This window comes from Xenopus tropicalis, chromosome 1 (assembly GCF_000004195.4).
Source record: "Xenopus tropicalis strain Nigerian chromosome 1, UCB_Xtro_10.0, whole genome shotgun sequence".
NCBI lineage: Eukaryota > Metazoa > Chordata > Amphibia > Anura > Pipidae > Xenopus > Xenopus tropicalis.
The window spans coordinates 161,327,538-161,354,463 of record NC_030677.2 but is presented as its reverse complement, the minus strand read 5'-3'; the positions used below and the strand labels follow the sequence as shown (position 1 = coordinate 161,354,463).

Sequence of the window (26,926 nt, the reverse complement as noted above, 5' to 3'; positions counted from 1 at the left end):
GTGGGTTCAGTCCTGTGGCACTAGAACACCAAGAGAGTCATTTAACTGGATCTATGCTTGTTGGGCCATGGATATATAAAAGCACATTAGTAAAGACAAAAATATGATAATGTTCTAACACCAATGAGCATCTGTGTGGGATTCTGTACACGTCCAGGCCCTTTTTATACATTCCAACATTTGAAAAGTGGAAAGAGGGAGAAAAAGAAATGTGTTATTACAGTTTTGCTAAAAAAGGTGAAATTGCCCTTTAAGCTGTGAGTCTCAGTTCCTCCAAGAGACCTGTTTAGCTTATTAGTTACAATTATATCTAAGTGCATGTGTAGCTAGTTTACTTTTCTGGAATCTCTGCAAAAAGCTACTTATTTAATTAAGCTTGAGAAACCTTGTATATTTTTTAGCGTTCAGTGCAGGAGATCAAAGAGAAATGAGGGACTTTTCAGTAAGAATCCGGGACTGTGGGCTGAGCTGTTAAAATTTGGACTGTCCCATGACAGTGAAACTTAACCTTTACTAACAACCCATTCACAACAACCCATAGTTAATAGGCAGCATGTTTACAAAAGACAAACGCCTGCATTATAACCCAAAATCAAGCACTGAGCTAATAACCACTAATCTGCATGGCTTGGGGTAAGAGCATTCTTAAAGGCAAAGTTTTTAACTCTGATGATTGGTGCTGGCTGGCTCATTAGTCATAACTGAGCCACAGAAGAGAATAACTCACATCGTGGATTAGGCTTTTCAAAAAGTTTGCTTTATGTCGCAGAGGATCATGGACCAGTCCATCACAAAAAGACACAATGCCATGTGGAAAGTTGTGCTGTGCAAGCCATGCCACTACCCTCTGCTTCTGCATGTCAGGTCTACCTGTGACATAGATAATGAGGTAGCCAAGGTCCTGCCAGTGCCTGCGGATAAAAACATAGAAAGGGTTAAAGTGCAAGTCTGGCCTTTCAGAAGCGACTTGTATAATATGCTTAGCAGCAACAAACCTCACTACATCGACTGCTCCTGCTCGGACTTTGGGATCACTGCCCATAATAGAAACACTTGCCGCAAATGATCCATCAATGCTGAACACTACAAATTCCGCCCCTTTCGGCAGAACTGTGAGATAGCTATCAGCATATGTGTGGTCCCCCCTGGGGAAAAGAAAGCAAATTAGTGCATTGTGCATCACAGGTTCAGAAAACAGAACAATGAGCTGCTGCATTATGCGTGCTGCTACTATGTGTACACATCCATACTGAGCCTTGGGTTATTTGCCCAGCCAGGATGTGCAATCTACAGTGCGACTGAAATTGTAACAAGAAAAATAATGCAAGAAAAACTGGTATGGTTAATGGCCTAACATCAGATAAGATATATAACGTCAATGGCAAGTGTTAATATGATAACAGCGAGATTCTAAGAGGAACTGGCATGACTGCACGTATGTTTGTTTTCACTGACACAAGAATGAGGTATAGCGTAAATGGAATATACAGGCACTTTACCTGACAACCATCTTCACAGGGTAAACGCCAATCCCAAGCCTTTTGTTTTCAGGAATGACGTAGGAAATTCTGCCACTGCTATTACTTATTTCAGTGTCAAAGTAAACCCACTCTCCAGCGGGAGGCTGGGTCATAATGTGAATGTCAACCTAGAATAAGAGAAAGCATGATAAATATCTGAGATTTACTGGGAAAGGTTCTCTGTGGGCAGCTTCTATAAATCCAGGATGGAACACCATGCTCTGTGCACTGTATCTCACTATATTGCTGGATTAAATAGAGAAAACAGCAGCAGGCAACTTGTAGCCCTCCATATGTTGTTGAAGGGCAACTGCTAGGATCCCCAGCTATCAGAGGGATGCTGGGATTTGTAGTCCAACAACATTTGGAAGGACTAAGATTACCAGTCTCTGGTCTAGATTATGAACACCTTAGATAATCATAATAATTTATTTAATGCAGTATAAGTGGATAATAAGTGAGACAATTTGCAGCCAGTGCTGCTTTTTATGCTTTTTTTAACATTCACTCTTTAACCTTCAATTTAAAATCTATCTTGTTTCCAGTGTCAGCAGGGCCTGATTTTATTCCTATTCTTTTTCAGTACTTATCTTTCTTTTGTTCAGCTGCCAGTCTTTCATTTAAACTATATTTGGGGCATATTTAGTGGAAAAAAAACCTATTATTTGCCACTACCAGAATGTGGGCTCTATTAGTCTACACCTCTGGTGGGGAAAATAATTTTTTTGCTTGGAATCCCAGCATCTTTCCTCAAAGGTGATATACTTTTCCTGTGTAGGGGAAAGAAAGAACAGGCACTGGAACTCCCACCCTCCCTTCCAACGTCTGCATCTCACTGATCCCTAAAGGTGGCCATACACCCTTAGATCGATTCGGCAGCTTATCGGCCCATGTAGGGGCACAAAGACGGGCCTGCCCGACTGATATCTGGCCGGGCAGGTTAAAAAATTTAGTCGGATTGGGGACTGCATCAGCTCGTTGATGCAGTCCCTGAAACGACTGCGCCTATAGATGGTAGCAGTGCTAACCGCAATGCCACAGTGCCATCCTCTCTTTTTCTGTATACCAGCAAAGCAGCCTTACTAATTCCTTGATTATACAGAGCTCTTTTTTCTTTACAGTTAAAGAAACATGCCCATACTCAAAGCTCATATACTTTTCTTGTGTAGATAGTATGCCTCACCTAAGGCTTGCAGTAATGGCAGCCAATGTTCCCTCTAGACTTTGTGCAAACACATAAGCCAACACTGGCAGTAACAGAATAAACACTGAGCATGCAAAGAATCTGATAGGCAAGCATATCATGCAACAAAATGTTAATTTGTACAATATATACATAGCAGCAGTCAGTGTTTCCTGTAAATATTGTATGGTGCATGATTCAGTAGCTGCATGGCTTCACCCACCACACCCCGCACCTATATACACTCATGAATATACAGGACACATTTTATTTAATTCTTCACTTAATATATTAGGGTAGTTCTGCAGAGGAGGAATGCTCTTTTCACACAATAGGCTGTGTCAGGCGTGACAGGCTTTTAAAGGAAAAATAAATTAAGATAAAACCTACTTATAAATAGGGTGTATTTTGCATTAAAAGCCTCTGGCAAGGATTTAAAAATGCAGCCATTTCCATTTTCTTCTCAGTACTTTTTTTTAACCAGAGTTTTAATCCCTTGTAAATAAGGAAAGCTGCTCTTGGGTACTATAACAAAGAATTCATTTTCTGTACGCAGAAAAGCAGGAATACATTCCCCCCTATAGGCTTATACTAATGGCGTAGCAATAACAAATGAAGGTCATATTATAAAAATCTAAGGGGAACATTTCATATATTTTATTAGATATCATTTTTGTGGAGGGCAATTTTGTGAGGCGTAGTCAGCAAGGCAACTCACATAAACTTTAGGACAGTGCAGGTTCTCCAATGGCCACTTCTCATTGGTAGATGAAACTGAAAACAGTCTGAAACAATACAGCCCTTTATCAAGCTGTAAGGCCTAAAACGTTGCTGTAATGCAATAAAGCGTGCAATAAAGACATTTTATTTGTTAAAAAAAGAAAAAGAGCAGCATTGTTCCGTATTGTTTTCACTTAGTGGTGGAGGGGCCTGGGGGTAAAACACTGGGGGTTTTTCGAGTGACTGATGGCACCAAATTAAGGTTATGGCAAAGGGGACATTTGACTGCTGAGGTAATCAAGCTCAAAACTGAGGTGGTCAAATCACTTTTAGGAAATACTCTGCCACCTCTGCTCAAACATTGCTCAAGCGAGCAATTTGTTCGGTTTGAGTTTTGCACATTGACAGTGTGGGAGGTGCCCATGGCTGCCTTAGGGGGCAGTACCACAGTTGTATTTTTTTGTTGGTGCTTTTACTTCAGCAGTAGCATTGCCCTTTAAGATACTGGCATATAAAGAAAATGTTTGGTAGATGACTGCATCCCCAGGGTGTATAGATGCCTAAATGAAAACTTCAAATACATTTCAGAAAAAAAGAAAACAAACCTTTTCCCCAGTCAGTGTGACCATGTCAAGAGGGCCGTACATGAATCTTCCTGTCATTGTCTGAGGCCCATCTTCATTGGCAACAGCATCATTAATTCTGTGGTTTGCAGCAACATTCTGCAGGATCAAATATAGATGCGTCTTTACCACTGCAATACATACTAGCTGGGCTGCTCCAATAGGGATCAACAGCAAATAGCATATAACAAATGATGAGCTTTACATTAGGTACTGCACCAGCCATGTGCCGAAAATCTCCTATTAAAATGCATCCAGTACAATTTAAAGAATAATGCAATTGTACAGTGTAAATACACTGAATGCACAATGGGGTAAGCCTATCCTAGCTAGCGCCTTCCTGACAGTAAATGCAGCACCAGCAGACCCCGCACAGATGCAGAGGAAAATGACTCATAGCAATATCATGAAAAATGGATTACCCTTAGTTTTACATGCGTTCTTTTCCGCAGCCATTTCTCCCTCGGCTTTGAAGGACTGAACTCAGAAACCTCTTTTCCAACTAAATCTAGAATGCTTGAATTTTCATGTCTCATGACCTGAAAACATATAGTACAAATATGATATTAGCTAACAGTTTGCTTTATAGTTGAACAAGTGTGATCCATACCTAATACTTTCAAATAAAACATAACAGCAGCATGACAAAAAAAACATGGACATGTGGACATGTGGACTTAATGGCTAATGACTTTTTCACTTACCTGCCTTAAGAGGAAAGAGACAACATCTGTGGACTCCCAGTAACTGGCATGGAAAAGATGAGGGAGGGCAACTGTGGGGAATGCTGTGAGGGCATCCGGACAGTAAAGAGCATAGTCAATTCGCTTTGTGCCCCACCACTTTGCTGCAACTAACAAAGAAGATTTTTGTCAACAAGTTTAAACAGTAAAAACAGTAGTAGGTGTGTATATATATATATATATATATATATATATATATATATATTTTGTATGTATCTTTTAGAAATGTATCACATTAATTCTATCTGTAGATTACAGAAATAAAAGAAATGAAAATTTAGAACTCCCCCCCAACTGCATGCACATAAGGATTTTCTGTGCTGCAGCCATCAGCAGCCGAAAAATAAGGTTTAATAAGAAGTTTTACTGGCGCAGTGCACCCCTCCAAAGCTATGTATTACCAGCCCTAAGCTTTGGAAAGGTTTTGTCAGTCATTTTAAGTTATTAATGCAATACTCATGATGACAATAGGAGCAAAGCCTCAGCAGCATTATGGCTCAGTGTTACAGAAAGGATTAGCAGACATGCTTCTCTGAAGAGGTAGTCCTCTCCTAGAAACCCAAATGCAGTGACATGTAAGGTCATCCTATACTTTATTTAGCATATCTCACAGTCATGTTTTTACAGCACACAGAATAAAAAGACAAGGTACCTGTATAGACTGAACATTTCTGGGTAACTTTGCTTGCTAGAGGGACTACCTCTTTCACTTCATTTCATAAAAGGAAGGATTTATTGCATTCCAGTTTTTAAGGTAAAGCCATATTTGTTATGGTTACATGCAGGTTACAGGACAAGAACTAATTTTCATGGTACCGATTATTTGAAAGGCAAAAGCAAGAAATGTATTAGTTAATTGTCCTGAAGAAGAGTCTATATGTATGGGCCACACTTTATTCTACTAAATACAACAAAATTGTTAGGGCATAGCTAATTCAATTCGTAGAACATTCCTTCTCTTGATATAAACATAATAACAACATTAAGAACTGTGCAGATGCAACTGGACATGAGCAGTCCCATAGGCATGTACTCCCAAAGGTACAGTCCCCATGGAGTCTGCAGTCAGTTAAGCAAACATCCATTCATTATTGCCCTAATACTTCAATGTAGAGTAAAAACAGAGTTCTCCAATATTATATATATATATATATAATATAGGCAGCTAGAAACGGCCCATGTATGTTCACCTTCACCTGTGCCTTTTCTCTTTTTTCCAGCTTGAATGGCTGCCCCCTGGCTACTCAGCAGCATATTTATATAAACTATAGTAGTGTTCCTGAAGCAAACACACCAGTTTTACCAGTGCACTTTTTGGTGTTATTGTTCCTTTAAAATAAATAAATATATATATTCATCTTTTAATATTCCCGTTAGAAATACACATAAAATATAAAATCAAAATATCCAATAAAAAATGAAGATATACTGTCCCTTTAATGTACTTTTGCCACCATATAGCTGGTAGCCACAGAGCTGAATCACTATCCAAATTTGAGATGTATAGGACTGTGTAGATTCAGGGACACTGTTTATGAAAAAAAACAAAACAGGACAAAAACTTTGTATGGAAGGGGCAAAACATGTAGCCTCCAAGTACAATAAAGAGATCCACAATAAGAAAGAGAAATTGCTATTACTTTAAGCCTGGTATTTATATATCTTGTGAAAATGTTACAATGCAGCTTAAACTCTTCATCAAGAATCACTTTAAGAAAACAGAATGCAGAGTGTTATGCACATAAAATAGTTATTCACACAAGTGCTTGTGTTAGTTGGCTAAGTAGTTAGTTTAGTCCAGTTGCTGCCTACAGAACCCAGAAAAGGAAGTATTATCAGGTAGAAGCAAAGTTTAGAGTAGGAGAAGGGATTCCTGGTAGGACATTATCTGGCAGAAGAGACTATCTGGAATACCTCTGGAGATGTCCGAGGGTTGGATGCCTGGGTTCATCTTGTGCCTCCGATCCCCCACCTCTATTGTTCTTCCTATTTTACTCTGCTCAGAATGGTACTGTCTATGGTTTGGTGGGGTACTCGGTATTGTTTGGGATTGGTAGGGGAGTGCAAGCTGGGATAGGAGACTTAACTTTCTGGAATTTTTAAGATCATTTTTTGTTTCTATAGGAACAAAGCAAACACACCAGTTAATAGCACAAACCATGCAAAATAAGATCATATATTTTATCTTTCAGAAATTCTAATAATAGAGAAAGGATATTTATTTGTGCTCTCATTTAGTATATGAAATATTCGGGGCATATCTTTCCAGCATTATTCCAATACTACCTGGAGCAAATATTGCACTGTGAGGAAAATACAATGCACTTGTTATGTAAGGAGAGGCACTTAGAAAGGACAATGGACATGGGCTTCCATTTGCACACCCCTTACTAGCCCAACACTCCATACATGCAAGGTAGAATGTCTATGTGTGTGTGTGAGGTGCAGTAGGAATGATGTATCTAAAACTGTAAGTGCATTTGGCCAAGGGTACAGCATCTATAAGTTATTATACAATGAAAAGGATGCTTTGCTAGGAAAGCTTTCTGCAAAAGGGACCACCTTAGAGTCAGAGACCACAGAGCAAATCTGGCTCTGAACCTGACACCATTGGAACTTGTGACTGTTCCTTTAGCTAGAAAGCAGCAGTTCAGGAAATTTTAGGCATTTTATTAGGGCAACCATTAGGTACTTATTAATTCTCCTTTATTCTGCTCTGTCATGCTCATGTCAACCAAAGTTAAAGGGATAGTTCACCTTTAAATTAAAAGTTAAAGTAAAATTTTAGTAGCAACATTGTTTATTTATGTAGCCCAGCAAGTTATACAAAGCTTTAAATTTACTTAACAAATAGGGGTCTTACAATAGTTTAACAAACAGGTTACAGAATAAAACTATGACCAGAGGGCCCTGCTCACCACAGCTTACAAGTTATGGTATGTAAACATTGATATTCTGAAACTATTTGTAATTGGTCTTTTTTGGGGGGGAGAGGGTGGCTGAATTATTTAACTTTTTTGTTCAGCAGCTCTTTGGTTCGAAATTTCAGCAATTATCTGCTTGCTAGGGTTCAATCTACCCTAGCAGCCCGAGAGACTAAAAGATGAAGAGATGAGGGCCTGAACAGAAACATAAGTAATAAAAGTAACAATAAAATTGAAGTCTCAAAATGTTCAGTAACCCTATCTGAAAGCATGCAGAGGCAAATAGTTTAAAAAATAAAAAAAACTGACAACCAATTAAAAAGTTGCTAAGAATAGGACCATTGGAAATATGACATTTTTTAAACGTACTAAACAGTAACTTAAAGTTTACCTACCCCTTTAAAATAGTTATTTGCTGTCTAGTGCCCTGCTCTAGCATACCATCTGGCATAGATTTTACATATTCATATAGATCTGTGGGAAGCAGCAACAGCTGCTATACAAAAAGGCAAAGAAAGTGAAAATCTGTAAAAACAATATGCAAATGAAAGCATGTAAGGGAACAGCTGCTCATTGGGTACAGGTTTATAGGAGATTACATCATTTCATTTTGTTTGAATCTGCAACCTGCCTTCTGGCAGCAGCCCACAGTGAGCAGTAAACTGGTGCCAACAACAGAAAGGTTTGGAGGCTGACAAAACAAAACAGATAATATCAGGGCCGCTAAATATCTAGGCAATATCTAGGCAAAATCTTCATTTACTAATGCAGGAAGCATCTTTTGACACTGCTCTGCTCAGTTCTATCTCTCTGATCACACTAAGCCATAGAATGAAGCAGAAAAATGTCAGGAGATGCTATAAAGCCCAGGTAGTCATTCTAACATGGTGTAACAAAGAACATGAATGGAATAAATGAGGTATACTTTGCCAAAAAATTGTGTTGGATCAGAATAATGCAACAAAGAACATTAAAACAATGAAATGATGTCTCCTTTAAAGGAATCAGCATTATTTCATTATCATGCTCAAGGCAGTCTGTAATTATTCTCTTTTATGTATATGTCGATATCTGCACTGATGTGCACTTTACTATCTACGATACAGAGTAATGGTGGCCATACACTGGGCGATAAAAGCTGCCAACCTTATCCTTACGGACCAAGTCAGCAGCTTATTGGCCAGATTATGGTGTCAGCAGACAGGCCTGCTCATGAAATTATGCTGAAATTATGATCCGAATGTTGGCACGTGAGCCAAACAAGTGGATCTTTACATGTATGGCCAGCTTAAGGAACATACATAGGATGTTACTGGCCTGTTTGTGAATGTGGTAAAAATTTGTCAGTCAAACTGATTAATAACACATTAGTTTGCTGTAAGCTCTGGAACTATGTCCATTTACATGCATACACATATGACGATATGACGATATGATTCTGTTTGCAAGTCAGCCGCCTTGGTTTTGTCCTTACATGTGGACATGTCTGCACAGAAAACATAAGGGAGTTGTGGAATCATACTAATGTGCAGGTACTGGAGCAGCCATTTCACTCATGCGACACAGTAACTCAGATGAATGGCAAAGTACACACTGCCCAAGTAATTGCCATGGCTGTAGGTAAATGCATCATCTGTGCCTTGCATAACAGCCACCTTCCTGGAATCCTTGATCATAAAGCACTTACTGTTGGCTATGTTTGAGGCCGTGTAACTGTCTGCCATTCCAGAGACCTGACTTGCAATGCTGATTTCACTTGCTCTTCGGTATCCCCTGAAGTGGGGGGCTGTTATAGGGGAAGAAGGGGAGGCATTTTCCACGAAGACTGCACCATGAAATTGAACAACATCCGCTATGAAACCGAAATAAAAAAACAAAACAAAAACAAAACAGAACAGGGGGAAAACAAAAATTAAAATTTTTGACCAAAACAAACAAGAAAACATCAAGGCATTAGGAAGGATGAAGATGTAAGAGAGACAGCTCAGATGTATTGTTTCAGGAAAACAGTACTCGTACTTCATTGTCATCTCATACCCACTACAAACACGTGCAAATGAAATACCAACTCTCGGCTGTGTATTTCATTCTGGAGCTCAAGAAAAACACAAACAGGAATAGTAATGAGAACAGTGGCTGCTACTGTTAGCCCCATACAAGGAGTGGTAGAATATATATAATGACTGTATTATATATATATATATATATAGAACAGCAGAATATGTCATTGTATGAATCAGTTAAAATGTACAGAAAATGAAAATGGTTTCATATGATATTGATTTGCCTTACATTCAATGCTAAATAGACTACACTGTATGAGCACAGGCAAGTGGAGTGATGCTGCACAATATAGTAGGCCTGGTTTCTCTGGCACCCTCTACTAAGCAATCATATTGTTTTATTAGTTTGGTGCAACAAACGCCACAGAAGGGACTGACTGGCTGTAACTGTATTTGTTTATTACAGAATAAAGCTTATCATATTACTTTTTGCATTGCAGGAAAAGCAATGAGCAGGAGCAATGCATAGGTGCAGGTAAGAAGATATCTTATTTCTTTCATTTGTCCCACCCATCATGTGTAATATTCTATTGCACTAGTTCTGATGGTAAGCACTAAAGGATTTGTGTTCCTGTGCAAGTGTGACAGGGCCTGGAGTAATAAAAAAAGCCTAAGATTAGTGCAGTGCAGTGCACCACACAGAGTAGGAAGCTTGATGTACATCAGACTTATGGCCTAAACTATACCCACTATGTTAACCCACATAATTGCCCACTTATAAATGTACACAACCTGCTTTCCCACTAGACACTTTTAACACTGTGTGGGGTATGTGAATAGCCAGGGGCCTCTGCATTCCTTTTCGGAGGCATGCAGGCTTCTCCCACCCCTTAACAAATTCAGACATGCAAATGACACATTTTTGAATACGTGAAGACCTGCAAGGAGAGGAATTTATTATATATCATTTTATACTCTTATTACTCAACTTTATTTTCAGGGGAAGTAAACAATCTAGTTCAACATGAGTTTAATAAAATGGACTAGTGCTGAACATACTTTTTTTCTATTGTCTATTTAATTTTAAGTAAAATTTTTGCTCTGTTTAGCTCAAAAAAATAACAGCAACCAAATAGGGATATTAAAACTTGTTTCGGTTTCCAACTATATACTTTTTGGAAGCAATTGTCGGAGAAGGAGGAGGTAGTCAACTGAACTACCAACACACAAATAAACAACCTGCATAATGGACCTCTGCTCTTCTGTAAGCCAAAACAGATACAACAAAGGGGGCAGAAAGGGGCACAACAAGGTGGGAAGAGTTCCTTTTTATCAAAAGCTCATTAACTTATCTTATTACTGTACAAGGGAGGTGGATATAGTAGTTGTAAAACAAAACAAAATGATCTGTTATAATATAATTATATATAATATATATAGATTTTCAGCACATTTTCTGTTAAGATAGGTGCATACTGGCTTTTTAAGACTCTCCAGCCTGCAGTGTTGCAATTGCAGAATACAACTATTCTTGCTATCTTGTAAGGTTATAGAGCTGCCTCTGGCTCTAGAAAAACAGACAAAAAGAAAAGAATGCTATTTTTGTGCCAGGAACAGGGCTGGCCCTCAAACACCAGTGAAATCAGCATTTTAATGCAACTGCTAGCTCTGTATTAGTGATACGACCCCCTCCAACCTGCTCCTATGCAAAAAACGTAAGTGGGGGAGTTGGGAGAAGAATGGTAGGCAGCACTGAAGCTTAAAAATGCTTAAAAATGAAAATGAACTGCCTTAGGAAAATGCAAAAATGGCTAAACTGTTTCAATAAAATCTATTGGCCCTTAGAGTAATGCATCTTTACACTATACTCCAATGGAATCTATATTTCCTCAAGAGACACAGGTTAGAGGAGCTGACAATACAATTCCAGAAGTCATTGCTTAAATTATGGCTGTCCAACTGGGGGTCCACAGGCTGGTGTGATTGGCTTACATAATTATAACTTCCTTTCCCAGGCTGTGCAGGGGAGCTGGTGGTGCACAACACCCTGTATTGTAGGACAGGAACCAACAATTAGGCTGATCTTATAGGGGACTGAAGCCTGTCTTTGCTTGTATGAATGCAGGGCTGTGATTGGCTACCCTCCTTCAACAAGCTAAGAACCTGAAGCAGAATTCTTTAGCCACCCCATGATGCATCTCCTCTACTAGAAGCAATATGCTGAGATCACTTTCTTTCTTTTAATTTCCCATAGTATGCCCTCCTAGGTTCACTTAAAAATACAATTATATGTGGCCACCTTGCAAATTGATTCAGATTATGGTGGGACATGTTCTGTAATCCAAAGTGGTGCTTAAAAGGTAAGGTAGGGTGCTAGTCCTGGCATAACATTGTGATCTCACCTTGGTGCAGAGAAATAGTTCACAGTCTTTACAAATATAAGATTCACATAATCCCATCAATACCATGAAGAAGGATGCAAAGCAATAGGTGCAAAGTGGTTTCTTTGTTCAACAGATCTGCTGCACTGTACATTTCCCCCTTTGCAGAGAAATCTGTAGTGCAGGATATTTCCCCTTAGATTTAAAGCAGCAGAGCTTTATGTGTTCTGCTGTAAATCCACAGGAAGATGTCTACTGGTACACCTCAAGGGGTTTGGGAGCACTAGTTATACACAGGCTACAGAGCAATCCAAGGTGCACAAAGGGACAAATATGACCCTTTCTGCATATCCCCTTATAAGAACACTGTTCTTATAATAATAATAATAAAAAAAAGCACTAAAAAAAACTACACTGAGAGATACCTATTTCCGTCATCAGCTCTAGAACTACTGGTCAATACACTCTTTGATTTGAGCACATAAAACATTAATATAACATTAATTTCATTAAAAGGTTTGTGACTAATAGGGGGACATGTCTCCTTTATCATGAAAGTTCTGCCTAATACATAAATTTATAGATATACTGTTATGAGCAGCAAAGTTGACACTGTAAAACATGTCTCTACTTATTTAGGGAGGATATATTTTGGTTATAAATCATTTTCTTCTATCAGAGTTGGCACCTTTTAAGCTTGCTATAGTATATTCCTATATATGAAATGTCTATCCTAACCAATCTGCTTTCAGAAACTCTGGGACCCTAGAGTAAACAGATCACCAGTGGATACCATTCTTTCTTAAAGCCTTCACATTTTAGATGAGTGGTGAGATGCAGAAAAGCCATGCAGGAACAACAACACAGCACAGTTGAATAAAATATATCAAAGGAAATTTCTAATTTCACATGAACTTGTTGTACTCAAAAGCTTTTCTTGGATTTTCACTGCAAATGTAACTGTAAATATATAAATTTTTAAAAAATATACATTTTATTTGCAGAGTTTCAATCATTACCAGGCCTCATCCTTGACTGCTATGGCTTAGGGCCTAGTAACTATGTATGAGAACTCTAAAAAATGATGAAGAGCTAGTTATCTTCTATTCAGTAAATGAATGTAGAGTCCCAGAGCTCCAGAGGTTAATTTGGCTATCTGGAGTCAGGTCTTTAATGCAGTTCTGTTTGTTTGTTTATTCTCCATAGAAAAACTTTCTGTTCAGCAAGAGGGATAATACACCATATCTCGGCGCACAGAAAAAAAGACTAAAGGAAATATATACACACAGTCAACACAAGTGGCATGTTTACTGGAAGTGTCTTGGCAGCTTAGGACAGGAACAGGGATACTGGTTTCCATGACGCCATCTTGACGCTGGAGAGCAACTGCCGGGCTGCCTTCCATGAGAAGGATGGGATTGTTCTGTATAGCCTCGACTGGATGTGGATGAGAGGGAAACAAAAGGACAAAACACTACAGACATGTAGCAAGACTAATGCAACAGAGAACAAACATTCAGTCAGGACTCTTTATCCTCAAACCATGAACATGATGAAAAATATAATGGGAACAAATATGCTCAGAGTTCTAGACCTTATTCGCTGCTATCCTCATTATCACCTTCAGTATAAAATATATGACATGTGATGACATGTGAGATCTAAAGTGTTACTGGTGAGAAAAACTAGAGAAGGTATACCATTAGTTTATGTCCATCACATTTTCATCTAAATTGCTCTTACACTTGTATCTACCAAATACCTAAGGGATTTAATGACTAATGTGCCATAATTAGTGTTCTCTGTAATGTGAGGAACTCGTGTGGTGTTATTTAATGACAATAATTGATTCACTACTAATGAAAACAACTGGAGTAGGCACAGAGTTATCAGGACTGACTGAATGTCAGGGGAGAAATATGGTCTGAATCAGTCTGAGATGGCCAGAAAGTTATTTTTAATCGCTAGGTTCTGTGTTCTTACTGACCATTATATAATGAACTACTGATATCAGAATTCCCAGGGTAAGTACTATTTCATATATTGGGGTCCAGTCTGAATTACCCATTGGTAAAGTAAACCCAAAATGAGCCTTTTTTTGAAACATAATCAGATCAGATGAATTTTGTATACAAAATAATCATTCTCAGTGGACCATCATATAGTTATAATTACAAGCTTTCAGACCAATTCTGCTGGAAGGAAACTCTTTCCAAGGAAGAACCCAATGAGGATGGGAAGCCTATAATTATACACAGATGGCGGTCCCCTGACTTAGCATTTTATCTTGGTCCTGTTCTTAGTAAATATGGAGTCAACTAAATAATGCCAATACAAAATATATGGTGAAATTAATTGTACACTACTATAAAGGCTGCATGAACAATATTTAAAACATCAAAAAGGCATTTGTGCAAAATGCCCAGACATTTGCATTACTCAGCATAAGCCTGGCTGAATGTGATTAGAAATGAATTAAACTCTAAGATCAGAATACAGCGGAGAAATACTGAAATGTTACAATGAGATTCTAAATCCAAAGCTTAGCTGATTAAAAGTGCCTTTCTCTAGAGAAAACATTTCCAAAAATGTCCTGAGGTAAAGGTTTTATAGGATTAAATGAGTTTAAATCCTGACGGGGGGTGGGTAAGTCCAATGTACTCTTTATGACTTTCAAGAGAAACTAATCAGGGAATCTGAATCTCTGGAAGGCACTTACTTAAGGAAGTTTAAGTACATTTCTGAATTTGAATTTAAAGTGACAGGTCACAGTCCAAGAAACACTCACCCAACAGGGCAGAGTTTCCATCACCCAATGGGAACCTTTGATACCTAGGGACATTGAAAGGGGGCAGCAAATGAAATTTCTTCTCCAGAAGGGGTTCCACTCGAGAGGCGGATGGGTCGGCTGGGTGGAAGAGGTTGTAAACTTGCTGGCAGCCAGGCCTGAGCTGGAAAACTAGAAAAACACAAAGGAGGCAAAATAGAGAAATGAGCATTGCATAAGGTGACTTATCATCCTACGGTAATAACATGTGTCTGGCACAAAACAGCATCATACCTGACTAATATATAAGCAGGGAATTGGTCAGATATCTATTGCCAAGATTTGAAAATCCCCAAAGATGAGGGTTAGGCCATTATGAAGCCCTGCATCAGCTGCTATTATGATCTAGGCCAGGGGTCCCCAATCTTTGTTACTCGTGAGCCACAGTCAAATGTAAAAAGACAGGGGGAGCAACACAACCATCATAAAGGTTCATGAAGGTGCCAAATAAGGGCTAAGATTGGCTATTAGGGAGCCTCTATGCACACTGTCAGCTTACAGGAGGCTTTATTTGGTAGTAAATCTTGTTTTTATTCAACCAAAACTTGCCACCATATCAGGAAGTTTGGGGACACTGGGAGCAACATCCAAGGGCCTGGTGAGCAACGAACCACTGGCTGGGGATCACTGATGTAAGCATTTTCTAGGCCCAGACAATATGCCAATATCCAACTCCTATGCCCAGCTTTACTTTCCAAACAACTCTGCTTTATAAATAATGCCAGACATTTTAAGAATAAAATATTAATAATCAGTGATTCTGAAATTAGTATCTATAATTTACACAGCACGAACACATTTACACAGCACAAACACATATACACAGCACGAACACATTTACACAGCACTGTGATTCCAGTGCTCATTTACATCCACCAGTGCAGTGAGCAAAGTACAATCCAGGCTCGGACTTGCAGTCTGGCAAATGCCAGAGAGGCTTCTATAAGATGCCACAGACAGTCACTATTTACTGGGCTGTTGGGCCTCTGTGTACTTGAAATGCCAGGGCTTATTTTGAACCCCAGTCAGCACAATCAGTATGTTTTTTCTTCGCAATGCAGCGATATTACGGTTGCAAGGAGGCCCTGGACTTGATGCAATTGTGCTGCACCTACTATGATTGCACCCTATTTGGCAAAATTAATGCAACTGCACAAGGATTTCTGTGCTAATCAGATGCAATTGTGCGTGTAGTGTAGTACTTCTGCCATCATCAGTGTGGCCAAGCATTGGATCATATGGAGGGGCCTACAGATAATTAAGATGAGGACCATATAAACATACAGTATTGGTGTGGTCCTTGTCTGACCAAATATCAAATCTGCCAGATATCAACGAAGCAGAACCGTCTGTGTGGCCCTCATATACAAGCCAATATTGGATTTGAGCTGTATCTTCTGTGGAGGATTCAGTGCATTACTTAAAGCTGTTTTTATCTTTGCTCTGGGGCCAAAATAACCCATGTGCCATATCCCTAAACTTGCTTCCCAAGCTTCTGGCACTGCAGCACTGGTTCTGCAGTACTCATCAGCATGCAGGGAGAGAAAGAAGCACAGTGTTGTTTTATGTATCACTAAACCTGGGAGCCAGTATGTGCTATAGTTAACTGAATTCCTGATGTCTGGGAGTCTGGCTTATGAAAAATGGAGAATAAATCAACTGTAATTTGCAAAAGAAAAGGGTAAATCTAGTGCCATGTGACCATCTGTTCAGAAGAGAAGTTTACTCTGCACAATATCTAAATGGAAAGCTAGACATTCAAATACACATGCAAATAAATGAATTGTGCAGCACAGGCACATCAAGATATAGATGTATGGAATCCCCATTCAGTTCCGTAATTAAATATACAGAAGACACCATGATTGCAGGTGTTGATTCATCAAAAATAAAGTAACACTGAATTGATCTGATAACCCATAATGCATTGTTTTATTAACTATTTTGTCACATAAAATTCTATTTATATACTATATAGAGTATAGCTGTTGAAGAATATCCATCTACACTATTTAAACGGCACCATAAACATCTGAACTTATTACAGTACACTATGGATTCACCAAATTTTCATTTGGTTCAATTTGTCCAAAACTTAGACATGTGACTTTAGGATTTAGCAGTATCAGGCAGCTTGCAAGACAACTAAGTGATCATTTAGTATGAGCCTAGGTAGAAGTGGAAGGGCACTAAGGATTGCAAGATTATGGGGCTGCTTGCATCTGTTGCTGCTCCCTAACATCTGCACCTGTCAATTAGGGGACGGGCGGGGGAAGCATCCTGTGCCTTATGAATAATGTGCTGCCGAGATGGAGCACAGAGACTAGTGGCAATTCAAATAGACAGGACGGAAGGGTGCGAAGTGAATAAATATGGCTGAACTGGGGAGGAAGAGGTGATGTACAATACCTGGTCTAAAAAAAGTCATATCATCAATAGTAGTTTTCTGATTGTTTGATACCTAACCTGAGGGTTGGATAATACAAGATTAGATATGTTGTACTGTACTCCTTTCTTGATATCATTATTATTCTGCAGTCTGGACAGTTTGATGAACCCAACATAGTTGACATTTAACAGAACGTGGCATTTTAAGTGCTATTTTAGCTATTCTTCTATTCACTTTTTTTCACTCTTATTCTTCTCCCTGCTCTGCTAAGATGCTTTCTAAATCCTCTGATTATTATTCATATAGGCTTGCACACCAGCCTGCTGTATTCTCTTTCTACTGCAAAGTCTGCCTACCAACAGTCTTAGTACTAACCTGCTGAGCACTGTACATGAAATGAGGTTGCTTTACCATAGGTCAAATGTGACTTAGGCTGAAATAACCTGAACATTTAGTACCAGCGAATATGAGAACAGTGAATATGAGATTTATTTTAAGAATCCCCGATTTGTTTTTCTTTGCCAGCACAGGCTCCCACAGATTCAAATAACAATCAGCTTCCTCAGCTGGAACTTTATTTTGTCTGTATGAGAGCAATTTTGTTTTATATTGGCTAATTTTCTCTCTCACTCTGAACAAAGAATGCAAGAATAATCTTGTTCTAGAAGGTGGTATAAAAATTATATTTTTATGGCTAAATGTAATGAAGTACATTGCAAGCTGTTTTGGAATATTCACTATACCCTTTGGCAAGGGTTAAAGAGCAAAGAGTTTGAGTGATTAAGCTGCAGTTGCTACCCAGCTCTTAATTTTATGGGCCACTAAACATTCCATTTTACTGTCACAGCATTCAGATAATGGAAACATAAAAATAAATTATAATTATATTTCTGCTGGGGTCCAGGGCTCCACTAACTGACTCTGTAGGTTCTACATGGTCTTGTGTCAGCCATTGTTTTTCTTTTCCCTGTTGCCTCCTTAACTCCCAAAGGCCTTCCATCGGTTTGTTAATAATTTTATAACAGCAAAAAGCACTGCCAGGTGCCCAGGGGGATTAGACACAGTATCACAGGAGGGCTGTAGAGAACAGTTCACAAGCTAAATGCAAACAAGTGAAGCAATTAAGTTTTGACCAAGGTCTGCAACTGTTTCTAATCTTTAACAAATTTAAGATGTGGATACATAAAAAACTGACAAATATTAATAATGCATGATATAAAAATTGGTGGAATTCTTGCCATTTAGACGTAGTAGTGTTTTGGAAGGGAAAGAAAAGCAGATCCTAAACAGGTCATTCTGTTCTTTGTAGAAGGCAAAAAGGCTTCTCTAACACTAGGGGGCAGCAGCACAGAATCATGGAATATTTCTCATCCAAGATAAGAAAAAGGCTTTAAAATCACCAGTGGTAAGGTCTGTCTATTCTATAGTTATTATTATGCTTTGTTTATATAGTTCTGGCATTCCAAAGCAGCACTTTACAGGCATTTTAAATCATTCACATCAGTTCCTGTCCCAGTGGGCTACAATCTATCACACCTAATGCTTAAATTAACTAGTAGCCAATGAACCCCCCTTAAATGGTTTTGGGCTGTAGATAGAAACTTGTACCTTTACCCACACAGTTTGTGGCTTGAATCAGTACTAGGAGTACTGCTGAAAAGAAGCAATTTTACCCACTGCATAAAATACAGTATTTCCAATATAAGAGTAAATATATTTTAATAATGTATGGTAATGTTTTACATGGGCAGCATGGTGGCACAGTGGTTTCCTCTAGGTACTTTGGTTTCCTTCTGTGCTCCTAAAACATACAGGAATGTAATTGGCTGCTGGTGAAACGAACCACATTGTGTAACTGTGCTGCACCAGAGGGGGTTGGGGTGGGGTGCATCACTAATCACTAGTGCAAAGAGTGCATTTGTGCACTCTGCACTAGAAGAGCTTAATTTCCAGTTTAATAAATTTGTTTCTTAAAGTTACCATGAGTTTTTTTTTGCTGCCCATGGTAACTAATGGGGCGCTGCTGTCTAAGGCTAGTTTCTCAACTTGCCTCATGGCAGAAGTGCCCTTGATAGCAAAATAAGATCAACCGGGGCAGGGACTGAGGTGAAAAATGTATAAACTCTGTAAAAATATGGCAATTATGCTCCAAATAGCTTCAAAATTTGTATAGCTTTAGGGATACCATACTGACACTTTTGAGATCATTGCGCCATGGTATTCCAAGGACTCAATATTTCAGGCATGCTACTTTTCCGTATACTAGTATAGTGGCATATAAGCCAAGCTGTGTATTAAACAGAATTTGAGGGGATTATTATTCTCCTATTGCCTGTGTTAGTAAATGGGTAGTTTGTGCCAGTTAATTATGTTCCTTACTCATTTCTTTAACATAAAATGCATGGTTTCACTTTTTCTTGGCGCATTTTATTTTCATGACAGAATGCGTGGTCAATGCCCTGAACCTCATTAGATACCCCCACAACTCTGTACCAGCTTTATTTAGTCTCTTCCTATGCCGTCATGGAGACTTCTCAGGTTTGACATAAAATTTTGATCCAAAAAAAAATCTGCAAACAAGCAATTTTTGGATGTTACTGGTTTTCTAATAAGGTGACTGAAACAGAGAGGGGTCTCTCTAGTGCTTACCATCCAATAGTGGAATCACCGTTTTTCTGAGAGCCAGAACCAGGCCGAGTGGGGACCCAAACAGAAAGAAGTCAGTGATCTCAAAGTCAAACTTCCCAATACTGCCACCATCCAGCATTGTGGAGCTACTTGACCTTCGCGATCCTGGGTCATTCCTTAGGACACTAGAGTGTAAACTAAAAAACACACAAAGCCACTTAATACATGATCTGCAGCCAGCAACCTTAACCTCTGTGTACATACAGTACATAATCTGTTACTCTGTTACTGAATGCACAAAAGAGATCTTTTTAGAAGCTGAGAGTAAACAGAGCACATGACAGCTATTATCCACAGCTAGTTTTCTATAATGCCCTAAATATTAAGCCATATAAAATATTTAGCATAAACCCTCTGGTCTGTATAATAATTTATGTGAATCTACGGGGCTGGTTTATCAATGGCTAATATTTTTATCTGCTTACCACTGTGGGGAAAAAAGTCATTTAAGATTTAACAATTTCTTTTCTGTACAATACTAGATTCCAGCAGACAAAAGATTTCAAGTCTTAATCCTTTGTTCCTGCATGTGATACAAGGCAAGAATTCAGAAAAGTTATAGTGCTCTAAAGCTGAGCAGCACTGATCACTACCACTCCACAGGAAAAAAGAGTATGGTAAATGTGTTTATATTGTTACATAATATTAATTTCACTACAATTAATGAAAGAATAGCCCAGGCTTGCTTTTTATACTGTATATATTGTTTTTTGAGCATGGTTGCTCTCCTTGTCTTTTTTCTACTGCTATGCTAGTCAGCCTTACCCAAAGCATTTTCTATTCAGGCCAAAGCACACAGATGAATATAAAGTGTGACAGGCCAAGATACCGTATACAAAAAGGAGGCCATGTACAGCTGTAGTATTGATGCAGATATAATAGCCTGATTTCCATCTATTGCAAATATTTGATTATTGTGATATATTTTGTATTGTTTTATGACAATTCTAAAAGCAAATCTAATATGATATTAGGGCAACTGTAAAAAATAATAAAACTTAGAAGTTAATATTAAAAAGAGGTGGGTTAAAATGATAAGCCATAGATTGCTGCTGCCTACATGCCAGCTTGTACACGCAGGTTGACAGGGAAAACCTACACATAAAATAGTACTAAGGGACAAGAATATATTGCCTTTATATATTATTATATCTAAGCTCACCCAGCATTGCTTGCACTTTTTTTAACATGTCTTTTTGTTGCACTAATCAGAATGCATTTATGTTGTCCTTTGCTTTGAGATTCTTATATCCATTTCTACAAGTCAATTTACTTTTGCAGAGAAATGGCATCACAAACGCTTACCTAGAAAGAAATGCTTGGTGCTGCTTGATAGTGTCCAGTTCATATGTTGAGGAATCACTCCGCTTTCGTGGTAGCTGTCTCTTTGGGTCTTCACCATTACTCCGAGGTATGTCAATATTGCTCCGACTAAGGTGGCGACTAGTTTCCAGATTTGAACTTGTGGAACAGTAGCTGTTGTTAACGCTAATACCTGGAGATAGAAGGTCTGTGTCCTGGAATACATGCATAATACAACAGCAGTCATTACAGCAGAGTCGGTTGTTATATACAACAAAAGCAACGTTTTTGTACTTTTAAGGTGCAAAATAACTTGTTTATCAGTAGGACAATGCTCCATATACAGACTATTAATTACAGAGAAAAAGGAAAATCATTAAAAGAAATTTGAATTGTCATTTTACATTACAAGTAAAGGATCTATTATCTGGAATGCTTGGTCTTGGGTTTTCTGGATAAGGATCTTTCCCTAATTTGGATCATCATACCTTATGTCTGCTAAAAGTCAATTAAAAATTAAATAAACCCAATAGGACTGCTTTGCCACCAATACAGATTCATGCAGCTTAGTTGCCATCAAGTACAAGGTACTGTTTTATTATTGCTTAAAATAGACTCTATGGGAGATGGCCTTCCTATAATTTGGACCTTTCCAGATAAGGGAAAAATAATATATAAATAACAATTATATTACTTTTATTTCCCCTTTAACTCATGACAAAGTATCAGGACGGAGATAAAGTTTTAAACAAAGGGATAACAACTGCCTCAGTACTTGCCTCTGCTTTCAGTAGAAAAAGCAAGCAACAATAGGGTCATATATATCTCATATATATACTGAAAAATCCAATGATTTGTGCATATGAGCTGTTTCAAACAAACAAGAGACCTAGCAAGCTGCAGGTCCCTTTGCAAAATATATAATGAAGCAGTAGAATTCTTAATACATTTTGCTTAAAGGGGAGGGCATCTCTTGGTGGCTTATTGCCTTATTTATATTGATAATAGGTGAGTCCTCTTGCTTCTACCTAGCAAGGGATATTTTCCCTCATTTATGAACTTGAGTTGTATGCATTGCAATCAGTTGGTTTGATATATATGTATTCCACTGTGTAGAAACAAGATACACAAACATTGTTATTTGTTCTACATTTTATAGTACATAATTCTACATCTTAAATTAATGTAGATACCCTGCATAACCTGCTTGGGTACATTACACAGACAAGGCAGTGTGTATCTATGCAGTCTTATCACCCACTATGATGTGGTATAAGTACAGGGGATTTTTTGAGTTGTACAGAGACGTGTATATTACCTGCACACTCACAACACTTCCTCTTCGGCTGCTATTCTGGCTCTCTGACACAGTCTGATTGCTGTAACATAAGGCATCAAATCCTAGGATTCCTCCAACACAATCACCAACTAAGCACACCTGAAATACAGAGCAGAAATGATGTTATGTGCACATTGGCTCTGTGTATATAAATACTTGCACTTTGTTTAACAGGCTCACTGCTGCCAGGAAGTGCTGTTTATATACATGGTATTTTGTTTTACTGTAATAAATGATAAAAAGCATCATAGTATAAAGACTCCCAGGTACAGTGAATATATAGTGTGAGTAATTTCATAAACAGTGGCAATATAAGTTTATAACTGGAGCAGAAAGAACATTCAGATAAACTGGGGTATCTGATTCGCCTTGTTCTATTTGTGCAAAGAAGTCGTGCTACGCAGTTCAAACAATAGCCCAGTGTGCAGTGGGGATGTTTGTTATTATATTTATAACACAAAAGGAGCTTTCACCTGCTGGCAAATGTTGCCGGAAGTGACATACTTCCCAGTTAATTTACATGAAATTAATTTCATGGGGATTTACAGAGCAGTAACAAACTAATACTTGTATTGTGACCACTAGCCGTTGCTTTGAGTACAGACACAACAAGCAGTTTTTATAAGGAATTTCTCATACAGAGGTATATTTCACTCTAAGTGATTCAGATATATCATGTGACTGACTGAAGCAGAAGGATGTTTATGAACACATGAGGGGTCATTAATGACCTACAAGTGCAAAATGCAATTTCGCTGTCAGTTGACAATGTTTTTTTTTATCAATGTAGTATTTCTTGCATAATTCCAGTCTTATTGTGGAAATTTGCAGATTTGCTACTGCTACTTGAAGTATTAAAGGAGAAGGAAAGGCTAGTAAAGAGTTAATCTCAAGCTGCAGGCATACCTTCAGTTCTCTCAATAGTGCCCTTAAGTCTCCCCATACTTCACCCGTTCAGAAGATCAGAAGCCAAACAGAAAAAAAACCGCTGAGCTGGGTAGAGAAGATTCCCATAATGCATCGCTCCTTCAAGACTTGGCAACTTGTAAATGCAGGCGGTGCATGCGCACACAGCAGAGCGTCCAGTTGCCATGGTGACGCAGCGTCGCCGAACTCTGTGACATGCAGGTGGGGGAAGCGGGGGGGGGGGCAGGTGCTGCGATCGGTGGAGGGTTTGTGGCGGGGGGGCGGTTTGTGGAGCTTGGGGGGGGTTTGTGGCAGGAGCGGGGAGATGCAAAATCTTTGTGACAGGAGCGGGGAGCTGGCTTGTGCTTTTCAGCCCATACAGACATGCTGGACAAGATGGCGGCGCCGTTCACTGAAACAAGTATGTAGGTTCTAGTATGTGTATCTCTGTAAATCTTTCATTAGGCAAGCCAGGAATATAGCGTTTTTACACAGCAATAGTAATACTATTTAATAGTGTGCTTAATAGATTTTGACTTTCCTTGTCCTTTAAAAATGCATTGAGAGTTTTGGACAGAAACTGTAGTTAACACTGCCATTGTTGGGATGTGTCATTTATATGATGTTTGCATGTGATTCTTTAGGCCCAAGTCTGCCATGTTCAGGGTAGTGGCAGTTTCAAGGTTCCTCTGTGTCAATAGGTGCACTTTTGCACATTTCATCGTGCAATTTGGACAAGCACAGTGGCACTTGGCACAAATACACGGAAGTACACGCTTGTTTAAACACAAGTACCTTTAACAAACAGTGTGAATACACGCAATGATTTTGACCATTTTAGCAACAATTTCAAACATTTTAGCATGAACACATTTGCAGCTGGGATCCCTCATCAGCCCTTTGGACAGACATCTGGAATATGCAGTTTCAGGTGGATCATGTATTTGACAAAAGACACCTAAATTGACTGCTGATCAGATCACCTTTCAGGTGAAAAGAACTAAAAATATTGTTATACTATGATTGAGATGAATCATTTATTGTACATTATTTATATTTAGTGTATGTGTTTAGTGTTAAAGGGAAACTATACCCCCAAACAATTTAGGTCTCTATAAAAATACACTGTATACACAAATTCAAATGTAAAACCCTGCTTCATCTAAATAAACCATTTTTATAAAAATATACTTTTTTAGTAGTATGTGCTATTGGGTAATCCTAAGTAGAAAATTGCCATTTTAAGACTTAAGGGTCTCCTCCTGGGATCACAGGATTCACAGTGCACACAAACAAGCCAGGGCACACATACATGCTAGGCCCCATCAGCCAATGAAGGGACAGAATTTTGTCTTTTGCTATTACAGTTTGGCGAGATTCTTTAATAGTAGTGATGCACTGATTCCAGGATTCGGCCTTTTTCAGCAGAACCAAATCCTAATTTGCATATGCTAATTATTTGGATTTGTAAAGGTTAATGTCGCCGCATAAACAAGGAACATTTAACCCTTCCAAATCAGTTCAGTATTCAGCCTAATCCCTTAACATGGATTCAGAGGTTCGGCTGAACCCGAAAAAAATGGGTTTGGCGCATCCCTATTTTATAGGTAACTTAACATAATATAAACTATCCGTTGGCTAAGTATTCATTCTAGGGGTATAGTTTTCCTTTAAAGGTCTACAAATCAATTACGTCACATAAATTGACAGCATTCTGCCAACAAAGGGCAGTACCGTAAAAATCATTTAAAATAGTGCACAATACAAAAACTATACCCAGAGAGAAATGTGTGCAAATGTAATTTTTGGAGAGTTGATGCCCCCTTAAATATACTGGGGACATATACATATAAATATTTTACCTGTCCAGTGAAGGACATTCCCTCCTGTGACTTGGTGAACTCAGCGTAGACCTGGTTGGCTCGATGAATCACAGTGGCCACTGCTTCAAGGTATTGTGGGGATGAGGTGGCCAAAAGTGGAAGGGCAGCCAGTGGTATGTGATCCTGGCTATTGGACAAGCAGCCTTCATCATAACTGTAGGGGCTCAAGCTACAAACAAAAAAAAAAACATCCCATTCAGTCTCACTTGTCTGAAGGATTATGATTAATAGCAAGTTAATTGTCATTTTGTACTGGCGCCTAGAAAGGAAGTAAACACATAACATTTGGATTTAGCTTATAATGGAAGGATGTTTTGTGCTATCATGTAAACAAGTGTCAACATCTAAATAAGAGCAATCATCTGCAAAAAAAAATAAAAATAAAACTGTTCTAAACTGTCTTAAAAAGCCAGTGCTTTATGTATGTAAATACATCTGATCAAAAGCCCCAGAACATAGAGCCTCAGACTACTCCATAAACCATAATCACTGGCAAAATAAAAAAAAAGGCTGCTGAGATGTACCATGTACCATATATTTGAAACAGTAAAGGGCTACATTTTCATCTAAAGTTTCCCTCTTTTTGATTCAGTATGGTGGTAGGATAGGTGTCAAAACTGCACTCCAAAACTAGATAATCTCACCGTATATTGGCATATATGGCCTGTTTAACGGATTTCCTAAATCGAAGCTTGCAGGTGCTTCATTTCATACATCTTAGATTAACACTTCAATAAGGACACGTCACTGTATAAACTAAATCAGTGTTTCTTACATTTTTCCCTCCAGTTGTTGCTGGACTAAACTTACAGCACCCAAAAGCATATTCGCCAGGGTTAAATGGTGCTGGAAAATGTAGCCTAGCGACATTTGGCGACTGAAGGTCCAAGGGGAAGTTGACAATGAAATTACCTTTTACTAGGATATAGACATTGCTAGCGAGAGACGGTCGGTCTTGTACTTTCCTATTTTGTGTTTCTGAAATTATATTCGCTTCCATTCTGGAACAGATCTGTATCTGTTGCCCAGCAACCAGATATAGATATCAGATCCATTCTGAGGCTGGATTTTTGTTACATAACTTTCTGTTTAGACCCTATCCCATTCATTTTTTTAGTCTGATAGCCAAAATACTGTCTAGTTGCTAAAGTTATTGTGATCCTAGCAACCACATAACAGTTTTCATATCAAACAATCCCTAGCTTGTAAATGTTTGTTTTCTATATATTACCTGTAGCTGGCTGAAACAGCTAATCACTGTTTGGATGCTATGGTTAACTGACCCAAAGCAAGTTTGCTCAGTGTAAATGAGCCCCACTGGAGTTAAACGCCTATGCAATGGAAAATATGACAGCTTGCTCTAAACTCTGGACCAATTCAATTTTTTGTTTTATCCCCACAGAGTTCCTTTATTGAGAACATCTCTCCAGTAATAGAAAACAATAATGCCTAAGGAGTCATAGAATATTACACTCCATTGTAGATTCAGATAATT

The 26,926-nt window shown here is 38.5% G+C and overlaps 1 protein-coding gene across 15 annotated transcripts in view; it reads right to left on the bottom strand.

Moving 5' to 3' along the window:
- The window catches only part of pitpnm2 (phosphatidylinositol transfer protein membrane associated 2), a 155,210-nt gene that overhangs the window by 3,055 nt on the left and 125,229 nt on the right, over positions 1-26,926 (bottom strand). For 7 of the 15 annotated variants that reach the window (XM_031896451.1, XM_031896458.1, XM_012957572.3 and 4 more), the window contains 14 exons: positions 25,411-25,600; positions 22,622-22,741; positions 21,307-21,518; positions 19,963-20,138; positions 14,886-15,056; positions 13,385-13,534; positions 9,401-9,565; positions 6,704-6,907; positions 4,751-4,899; positions 4,469-4,585; positions 4,029-4,145; positions 1,500-1,648; positions 996-1,145; positions 728-911 (listed from right to left, as the gene is read on the bottom strand). In XM_031896451.1, coding sequence (XP_031752311.1) covers positions 728-911; positions 996-1,145; positions 1,500-1,648; positions 4,029-4,145; positions 4,469-4,585; positions 4,751-4,899; positions 6,704-6,907; positions 9,401-9,565; positions 13,385-13,534; positions 14,886-15,056; positions 19,963-20,138; positions 21,307-21,518; positions 22,622-22,741; positions 25,411-25,600 — 2,254 coding nt within the window. 15 annotated transcript variants of the gene reach the window in all.